The sequence below is a fragment of the Leptodactylus fuscus genome, chromosome 5 (assembly GCF_031893055.1).
Source record: "Leptodactylus fuscus isolate aLepFus1 chromosome 5, aLepFus1.hap2, whole genome shotgun sequence".
Taxonomy (NCBI): Eukaryota; Metazoa; Chordata; class Amphibia; order Anura; family Leptodactylidae; genus Leptodactylus; species Leptodactylus fuscus.
Window position 1 is genome coordinate 188563473 of NC_134269.1, and position 10726 is coordinate 188574198.

Sequence of the window (10726 nt, forward strand, 5' to 3'; positions counted from 1 at the left end):
TCACTCTATAAAACTTTGAATGACTGGGCATTGGTTGTAGAGCGGCGACTTTAGCCCATGCTTCGCCCCTTAAGAAGTGCATGCATAGTGCCAGAGGTTCCAGTATGAAGACAGCGAAGACAGGGGCCATAATTAGGATACTGGGCAGAACAGTCCGGGACCAGAAGGTGGCAGCAGACAGGTGATGCATGCTCACCATGGGAACAGCAGACAGAGGTAAGTGTTGTAGTAGATTGTGACATATGGTGTCAGAATTTTTTTGTCCTGCTCTGTGATGGAATCTGTAAGGTATCCTGCTAGCAGAACTTCCAACGCAGGTGTGAACAGAGCTTTATTTGTAACCAAACCTTGTAGAATACCTTTCAGGCATGATCAGAAAATTCACATTGATAAAACCTTTGTAACATGGAAAACAGAAGTGGACGACCATAGTTATCACCAGTTTTACACCTGCAGCGTTCACATAACTGATAGTCGAGTTTACTTCTCCAACATGCTGTGAAATGGATTGGTGTATCGCAGGTCACCTGGTGTTATGGCATAGCATATATATTTATGACGCTTGGTAGACGACTCCGTGAATTTGGATTCATCGTCATAGAAATGGCAGGAAATCGGATTACGGCCGTCTTGCTGTTTTTGTGTCTCCTGCTCTCGTGTGAGGTTGCACAGTCTGGACTCATCTTTAACCTGGTAATGTGAATTATATTTCAGATTTTGTATTGCCATTTATGTTATGGAGAAAAATAAATATATATAGTTGTAAAAGAAAGACTGTATATAGATATGTGGCGTCATCTTAATGTGAGACTGTTGGGTGTGAGATGCCTCCCAAACCAGTAATATTGTAGCATAGGGGCCTTTAATAGGAGCAGAAACATATCTGTGTGGCCACAAACCGATGAAACAGTGCAGAGATAATCGTCTTTTTATCGATATGCGAATCAGCCTCAAGTGCATCAGGGGCGGAGCCTGATTTGGCAGATTTAACTACAAACAGCCTACCACTCTGCTGGAATGCCAAGCCTGTACCTATGTATGACATTTTCAGCCTTTGCCTATATCACAGCTGTCTGTAGACAAATCTGGCACATCAGCCCTGCCCTCATTGCACACGCTGGCTGATTTGCAAATCCATAAAAGATGGTTAATTCTATGTTGCTTCATTGGTTTACGGGGACCTTTAAGGGGAAAGGTATACGACCGTGTGCGTGTCGCTGGCCATGATTGATCCCCTGTGCCCCGGCCATGTTTCCACGGCTCCATTCATTCTTCCACAAAACAGTCAGGTATAGGACCTGTCCTAAGTTTTACTCACAACCACCTACACCAGACCATCAAAATACACGGTCATGTGTACAGGCCATAGAGATGAATGGGTCATTGTGCTAGCTGTGTGCATGAGGCCTTATTGCAACATATCCCACGGTGAATGGCATCAAAACAAATCACCGAAAAAAGCCAATGCGAAAATTGCTGGTTTTCCAACAAAAAATCTTCAAAAATTCACGATATGTATCATTATCGCCATAAAACTATACAAGATAGCCTGCAAAAAACAAGCCCTGATCACTGCAAAATATATATATACCAACAGCAGTAAGAATATTACAGTAATAAATAGTAACGTGTATTATCTTTCTACTTCTATTACCTCACTTCTTTCCATCTCCTATCTCATGTGTGATATAATCTTATGTGTGTACAATGTGTTGAAGGCTAAATTCAGGGACAAAACAACACTTTGCTGAAACAAGGCTATGTTCACATCTGCACTGAAGGTTATGACTGAAGCCTCTGTTACAAAATAATAAAATATCTCTACATGCAGCGCTATTTCTCCAGTTAAATGTATTAAAGTCCCTGCAAGTCATATGCTTATTCAGATGACAGCTATTCCTTTCCGATATTCCCATACACATGCATGCTTGGCAGTGGGCCGCTGTCAGGATCAAACATCGCAATAAAACTTGTCTTTTCCTTCTTACCCCCGACATCATCTAGATCCCATCTAGATCAAGGATCTCAAATTTGGCCAGACAAATAATTTGAGGTTGATGGGGCCTGCTTTGAAATTAGATATAATACAAATTTATTGTTAATCCCAGCAGTGGCCCCATACAGTGTAATGTCCACCCTCAGTGACCCCATATAGTTTAATGCCCCTCAGTAATGGCCTGTTTAGTTTTATGTACTTTATCAGTGACCCCACACAGTTTTATGTTCCCTAGCAGTGGCCCCATATAGTTTAATGTCCCCCAATAAAGGCCTGTACAGTTTATTGTCCCCCCAGCAGTGGCCCCACACAGTTTGAAGTCCCTAAGAAGTGTTTCCACATAGTTTAATGTCCCCCTGCATTGCCTTCACATGGTATAATGCCCTCCCAGCAGTGGTTCCATATAGCTGAACCCCTAAATGACCCTGCACATACTACTGCTGAACTCTCCCCATAGTATAATACAGCCAGTACCCACCGCTAACCGCTGTGATTGGTGCTGAGACCGATCGAAGCTGTTAACACTTTAGATGCCGCATTTAGTATCTAAAGTGCCCACCATCTCTGTCCGATCGCCGCCCATTGGAACATCATCGGAAGGCAGCGACTGGTTGCTAGTCTGGAGCCTATTGAAGACTCCCTGGCTTGTAATTGCCGTAGTTCTATTATGAGCTGCCATAGACAGTATTGGGAAGTGATTGGTGTAAAAAATTGCTAAATTGTTTGCACAAAAAAGCAAGACTTGGCTATTTCTTCTCATATACCTGGAAGCATTTTTTGGGATTTTTATTTTTTTATTTTTTAGAAAAACAACTTTTATACCTTTTTCTTGTAATTTTTCTGGTATTCCTGGCAATTTTCTCTGTAAAACTTTCAAAGAAAGCCATTTATGATGAGTGACAGAAAATATATTTACTCTGTTTTATATTTAGGACAATGGAGAATTATGTCTTCAAAGTGCACAATGTAAGAGCGGCTGCTGCTACCATGATAGCTTGCTAGCTCTTGCTAGATGTGCTCCAAAAGCTGCAGAAACTCAGAAATGTTCCCCTTTGGTGAGTATCGGTAAACTGCTGTCATCGTATTGGTTTCTGTTTCTCACCCTAATGTGTTGGTCAGATTCATAGTATTCCTTTACGCTGCGCAGGCACGGCTAGTGCAAGGGTGGAAGATGGAGGGACATCCCCGTGTCCAGCCCGGTTACAGCACAGTCGTCTACAACCGGCCTTAAACTGTGTGTGACGGGGCAGCTTGTTTTCAAGGTTCAGCTGGAAATGTGGTTACTAGTTAAAAGGTTTTTCCAAGCAGATAAAAATTTATGGCATTGAGCTTAAAATGGGTTAAAAAAAATATTTAAAAAATCCAGATTTACCTGTCACTCTCGTTCTGATATTGTCTGGATCCCTGCTGGAATTGGCTGTAAATGCTCCCTTAGCCCATCACTGCCCGAGGCGGGTCACTACTGTGGTCTATGACTGGGTGGGTGGGCATTTCCTGCTCTGTCAAGATGGAAACAAGTAGAGACAAGTCAAGGACCCCGGACGCTGGCCTAGAGGCAGCAGCGGAGGCTGGCCAGGACAAGAGCTTGTACAAGTGAGTAAATGATCGGCCGCTACCTAATGCAATAATATGATAATTAGTGGCCAATTAAAAAAAAATTCTGCGCTCCCCCCCCCCCCCCAGTTTATTCCATAAGACTCCGCCTGAGCCCATTGCCTCAGGTCACCTCACGGACAATGCGCCCTTGGATGGAGAACCTTTTTGATGTCACTTGAATGATGTATTTTTATGTTTTGGCTGTCATTGATCAGTATCTCCATTAACCAAATCACTTTTCCCTTCAGCATCTTTATGGGGTCTACTATTACTGTCCGTGTGAAAGTGGGCTTAAATGTGAAGTGGACAGATCTATAGTCGGGACCGTCACAAACACAGATTTCGGATACTGCAAGGACAAAAACGAATAAATGAACCGTACAGCTTAAGCAACCTTATATCGACTCTCCATCTTCAAGAGTTTTCCAGACTAATGTAAAAGAAGGTTTTCTTTACGCATGTGAAAAGTTATAAAACTTTCTAATATATTTTGTCTTTCATTTCTCCGATATCACTAAATAAAAATATTTACCTGCAGCAATGAGGAATCGCTCATCTGTATGGCTAATACTGTTTGTACTGTCTTGTACACGTAGTGCCCCAGCCTGATAACCCGTCCACAATCATACTTGGCTGGCTTGGAAGTTCCTGTATTCATGGTCATATCTATTGACAGTGGCGTAACTACCACCATAGCAGCGGTAGCAGCTGCCACAGGGCCCGGGACATTAGGGGCCCGGTGACAGCTGCTACTGCTGCTCTCATTATGCTCGGAGGTCTTTTCGGACTCCCGAGTATAATGATCGGGGCCCCCTGTTGGTGGAATACTTTCCACCAACAGGGGGCCCCGAAGCTGCAGCAATGGCTGAGACACAGGAGCTGCAGCTCTGGCTCCTGTCAGCGCTGCAGGACGTTCCCCCCTCTCTCTCCCCCCTCCCTTTCTCTGCTGTCCTCTGCCCACCAATGAGAGGAGGAGGCGGGGCTTATCCCTGCCGAGCTCCTGCACAGAAGAGAAGAGGAAGAAGCTGCTCTAGGAAAATGAAACTGAAGATACACAGGTACGTACTGGGGTTACTTATTAATGTCAGGCATATGGGGTGATTACTTGTGTTTTAGTAACTCCATGTGCCTCATAGTAATAGCAGTTAACCCCATCATCTCCCTCACATTAACCCCTGTTTGCCTCACCATAAGAGTTACTGATATGTGAGACATTTGGGGGTAATAGTAATGAAGATACTTTATTATTACCTCCATGTCTCTCACATATCAGTAACTCTTATGGTGAGGCAGACAGGGGTTAATGTGAGGGATATGATGGGGTTAACTGCTATTAATATGAGGCACATGGAGTTACTAAATTGTAATGCACAGGACCAGATTTTTTTTTATCCACAATTTGTCCTGGTATAGCGGTCAGCGGTGACAGTATTTAGTCCTGTAGGGGCCACTACGGGACATAATACTGTGTGCAGGGGCCACTATTGGGTATAATACTGTGTGCAGGGGCCACTATTGGGTATAATACTGTGTGCAGGGGCCACTAAGGGACATAATACTGTGTGCAGGGGCCACTAAGGGACATAATAGAGCGCGCAGGAATGCGTAGGAGGGACTCGGTCAAGATCTTCGGTGTCGGGGGGGCCCCATGTCAAAAGTTCGCCACGGGGCCCCGCCATTCCTAGTTACGCCACTGTCTATTGATACCCTATTGAGACAACAGATGTTATTACTAAGATGGTTAGAGAAAAGCTATTATAAGGGGGCATTCACACTACCGTTAGTATTGTCCATTGCTAGGTAGGGAAAAGAGCGCAGATACAATGAGGAGGTCGGGAAGATAACCATTGACTACAATACAGGAGGCTGCTCACAGGAGCTTACACTCTAATGGGGGCAGAGAATAAACATGGACAACAACTGTGTACTGAAGACAGGACATCTGTTCTCATCTAGCAGACTAAAGCGTTAAAAGGCTGTGCAATGTCACATGTGCTGAACGCAGCATAAAAAAAGACTTTCATTTTCCTTTCTTACAAACCCTGGAGTCATGGCGTCTGCAGATCTCAGAGATGAGCTGCTTTGTTCTAGGTGTTTGAGCATTTATACAGACCTCGTAACCCTCAGATGTGGACACAACTTCTGCCACGACTGTATTGCTGTATTGATCCTGTCCTCAATGCAGAGTTTCTGGAGCGGCCGATACTGCAGAGGAACATAACTCTACATAATGTAGTTGATCACTTGTCTACTGAGCCCCATCAGGAGGATGTCTCCGGGATCTTCTGCACTTACTGTATAAACTCTCCTGTACCTGATGCTAAATCCTGTCTACATTGTGAAGCTTCTGTTTGATAACCACCTGAGAGTCAACAGCAAGGGACCAGAACATGTTCTTATAGAACCCGATACTTCCTTGGAGAACAGAAAATGTCCCATCCATAAGAAGATCCTGGAATATTACTGTACTGAAGATGCTGCTTGTATCTGTGTGTCCTGTAGTTTGGCCGCAGAACATCAGGGACACCAGGTAGAGATGTTGGATGAGGCCTCTGAGAAGAAGAAAGAGAAACTGAGAAATGATCTTCAGATGGTGATTACAAAGAGAGAGGCGACCGAGAAAAGTGTCAAAAGTCTAGAAGAACGCATGAGAAAAGATCTGGAAAAGGCAACTGGAGAAAACATGAGTCACTGCCCTATTTATAGACCTCAAGAAACAACTGGATGACCTAAAGAAAAGGAGAGGGCTAGTTGACCTGGAGAAAAGGAATTGGCTGGATGACCTGGAGAAGAAGGTCCTGAGTGAGATCTTCAGGCAGGAGCAGTGGTCACTGTCATTGTCCGATATGATCCAAAAATTGGAAATAAAGGAGGACAAGTTGTCAAGGGAGATGAGGAGCATTGAGGAGATGTGTAACATGACTGATCAATTAACTATCTTACTGTCAGAGTAAGGGCGGGTTCACACCAGTGCCTGATCTCCGTTATGCAGGTTTCCGTTTTCTGCCAGCAGAAGACGGAAACCTGCATTCAGTGTCCGGCCGTGAGCACCCATGAGCGTTTTGTGCTCTCCGCGGCGAAACCATTTTTTTAAAACTGGACACAAAGTCCTGCATGTCCGACTTTGTGTCCGGCTAAAAAAAAAAACTTTCGCCGCAGAAAGCACAAAAAACTCACGGGTGCTCGTGGCCGGACACTTTACAAGCCCATTCAAATGAATGGGTTTGAAAAATGATGGCAGGTTTCCGTCTCCTGCCCTGTTTCGGGCAGGAAACAGAAACCTGCATAACGGAGACCGGGGCGCAGATGTGAACCCTCCCTAATTAGCATATCAGCTAATTCAAAAACAGCGGCACTGATCAATGAATGAAAGGTATGCCTAGAATAGCCTCTATAAAGGCTATGCAAAGATATGCTTATTTAAAATCAATATAACCAATGATAGACTCCCTTTAAAGCCCTTGTGGATTAAAAATATAAGGGTTAATAATTTATCTTTGGTAATTAACAAAAAGAAGTGAATGAAGAAAACAGAAATGTAAATCCCATCAATATTTGGTGTGACCTTTGCCAAATAGCCCGGATCTCATCATCATCCAGTCTGTCTGGGATTACAGGAAGAGACAGAAGGATTAGAGCAATCCTACATCCACAGAGGATCTGTGCTTAGGTCTCCAAGACAGTCGGACTTGGACATCCAGGACCCACCAGTGGAATTGATTCTAGGGGTCCACCTTACTACTACTGCTGTACAAGCCATAAAAAAAGTCACACCCCTTCTCTGGCTCAGATTTATCACCATTCTTGCCAGTTTTCTGATATAAATGATGCAGAATTCTACATCAGGAAGGAGCTTCTGTGTAGGTCTGTTTAAGTCCATGAGCCCTGGAGAATGCTCCTAAGGGGTGCACTTTATTATAAATTAGGGGCAAACTCCAGCAGGGAACAAAACATTCTTCTTGATAATAATCCCTTACATATTCTATATTACTCAAAAGTGTTGCAGTCTGTTTTGACTGCAGCATCTGAGGGGTTAAACGGCTGAGACTGTTGTCTCCACCATTACAGCGGGTTCTATCACGGCAGCATAATGGTACGGTGGTTAACAAGAATACAACTACAACTCTCAGCAGGTCCTGAGCATCTGGGGCTGCTGGGGATTGTAGTTCTCAGATGGTCAGGGAAGAGTAAGGGCCTGTTCAGATGGCGGAAAATGAGGCCTCAGATTATTCTTCATTTTCCCACCCTCCAGCTGGCTGCAGTGGAAAGCCGAACCAGAGCTTTCCTGGTCCACGAGATGCCGCCTTTCATCCAGATTGTTCCCTGTTCTTAGTATCTGCGCTGTCCCGGAAAAGCTGGCCTGCAGGTGTTCTGGCTTGGGGACCAGTCACCCCACCAGGTTTAACCCTTTCACTGCCAAGGGTCTCTGGAAATTTTGCACCTCCGGTAACCTTAGCAATTTTCACAGTTTTGAGATGGACAAATCAAACCTAAATTGCAACATTAAAAAATCATCCAAACCCCCCCCCCCATACCTATATATTTTCTTAAAGTAGCCACCTGCAGCATTGTTAGAATGCCACTTGGTACTGTATATGAACAGGCACCTTCATGCAATTTTGATTTAAAGTGAATGTTTTATTTAAAAAATGCAAATAAATGTATATCAGTTCCTAAAAGTAGAAACCAAACAAAAAATTATATGCACCAAACCTCCTAAAAATAGCATGCAGCCCCCATACAGCAGTCTGCTCCCCGGTCACGCTTTACATCTCTGCTCTGGGTGCAATGCTGTGGCGTCCTGTGCACCTGAACATGAAGGAGAGGCCGGGGAGCACACAGATAAGTACCTATACTTACCACTTATTCTATGCAGCTTTTTAGGCCACAGGCACAATTTTGTCTGTGGCCTACAAGTTTGAGCAGGGATAGAACAGGAAACCTGCCATAAAAGACTGCTGAAGCCAATGACTTGGTCGCGGCAGTCATGTGGGGGTAAGTGTCGGACTTGTACCAATCTGATATTGGTTACCTATAAGGAAAAGGTTTGTTTTTGTACCGTGTAAGCCAGTGGGTAGGAAATACAAAAACAAAAAACTTGAAAATCTTCAGTAGTTGATACCTTTTTTAATGGCTATCTCATTATGATGACAGATTATAACATAAATATGCATCCTCCAGAAATTGTTTTTAGATATATCTGAAGAAGAAGCCGGGAGCTTCGAAACGTTATAATCTGTCATCATTATGAGTTAGCCATTAAAAAAGGTATCAACTAGAGATGAGCGAACACTATTCGAAACTGCCGTTTCGAATAGCACGCACCCATAGGAATGAATGGACGCAGCCGGCACGCAGAGGGTTAAGCGACCGCTTCCATTCATTCCTATGGGAGTGTGCTGTTCGAAATGGCTGTTTTTAATAGTGTTCGCTCATCTCTAGTATCAACTACTGAAGACTTTCAAGTTTTTTGTTTTTTATATTGGTTACCTCGCCTATTTTGTCTTCCCGTGGATATGTTTAGGATGAGAAAAATACTTTGTGTATCGTCACATTTAGATGTCGGACAACACAACTTGGCTGATAGGGGATAAGTGTATCTTTGTTGGGACCGCACCAATAGCTAGATAAGATGTCCTGAGTAACAGTACATATTCCTGACCAGTTGTCTATCCCCATCACTTGTCTATCCTCATCTAACCCCATCACCTGTTTATCCAAATGATGCTTGTAATATAATTTGGGCCATACCACTGAGACCCCCAACAATTACTAATAATATGTTCCCTGAGCCAACCATCTGTAGAAATATGAATTCCTTCCAAACGTTGGCTGATGGCACCCATTCTAGTAATTGTTGGGGTCCCAGCGGTATGGCCCAAATTACATTACAAGCATCATGGGGTTTAATCTCTGTGGTGAGGGGCAGTAACATTTTACATGCGTCACTTCTACACAACATACAACCTGAAAGAAGACTGAAGACTAGACCAACCAGCCGGTGTAAGGGGTATCATTGACAGGGGGGCAACAAGCAGCCATAAGAAAACTAAGAAGGAAAGCTGACTCAGCAATGCCCCCTACAGGACATATACAAAGTAAAATGTGCTGTAAGTGAGAAGAGATGACACTGCTGGCCCAACAACATCTGCCATTTTTGTCAGTATTAATATAATGTATATGGTCAGGTTTGGAGTGAAGTAGCCAATGACTTATCACGTAACTCTCTCTCTCTCTAGAAGTGCAGTTTTCATTTCTACCTGCAGATGGCAGCCTTATCTAAACTTTCGAGCATGATTTGTCAAATGCTCCTCAGCGCTATGTATCTGGTATAAGGCGAAAAATGTACAAAAATAGTAAATTATCAGAGAAAATGTTACATTTATTTCTACCAACTACATTGACTGCCCCAAACAACCGTACCTTGTGCCACTTGGGGACATCCCTTTAAAAAAAACAAACAAAAGGCTGAACTTTTAAGGCAAGCGCCATGACATCAGCATGTCCTTTGTGAGGTTTCAGCAGTGATCCTGGGGCATGTGACATCACCCAAGAGTCCAGAAAAAGACCCCAGGAGAGGTGAGGGAAGGTGAATATAACCGTTTGTTATTTTCCGAATATTCCCTGGGCCTCCTCTTATTACATAGTATAATAAATATATAATATTATATAGTATATTAATTTCACCTCCCTTTTACGGGTGACAAACCCCCAAATTTTAGGGTTTGTGTCAAACGCAAACTTTTTAGAATATTCAGGTTTGTTCATATCAATTTCTAATATTTATAGCACAATTTAGATCGCAGAAGTCCAAAACACCCGTATTTTAGTGGCTTTAGTGGTATCAACTAGAGATGAGCAAACACTATTTGAAACTGCCGTTTCGAATAGCACGCACCCATAGGAATGAATGGACGTAGCCGGCACGGACTGCGTGCCGGCTGCTTCCATTCATTCCTATGGGAGCGTGCTATTCGAAACGACAGTTATTATATATACGTGAGCCCATTGTTCCCATAGTTCTGCTACTACTATGCTATGTATTACTCAGGATTCACAAAGTTTGCAACCAACGGCAGTGGCGGATCCAGGCTTTGCGGGGCCCTGGGCAATTGCCTTTGGCGGGGCCCTACT

The 10726-nt window shown here is 43.6% G+C and overlaps 1 protein-coding gene across 1 annotated transcript; it reads left to right on the forward strand.

Moving 5' to 3' along the window:
* The first annotated feature begins 555 nt into the window (after nucleotides 1-555).
* On the forward strand, nucleotides 556-4097 carry CLPS (colipase). Its single transcript, XM_075276399.1, has 3 exons — nucleotides 556-693; nucleotides 2929-3051; nucleotides 3841-4097. The coding sequence occupies exons 1-3, from the start codon at nucleotides 556-558 to the stop codon at nucleotides 3961-3963; spliced, it is 384 nt and encodes a 127-aa protein (XP_075132500.1). The 3' UTR covers nucleotides 3964-4097.
* Nucleotides 4098-10726: the final 6629 nt, after the last annotated feature.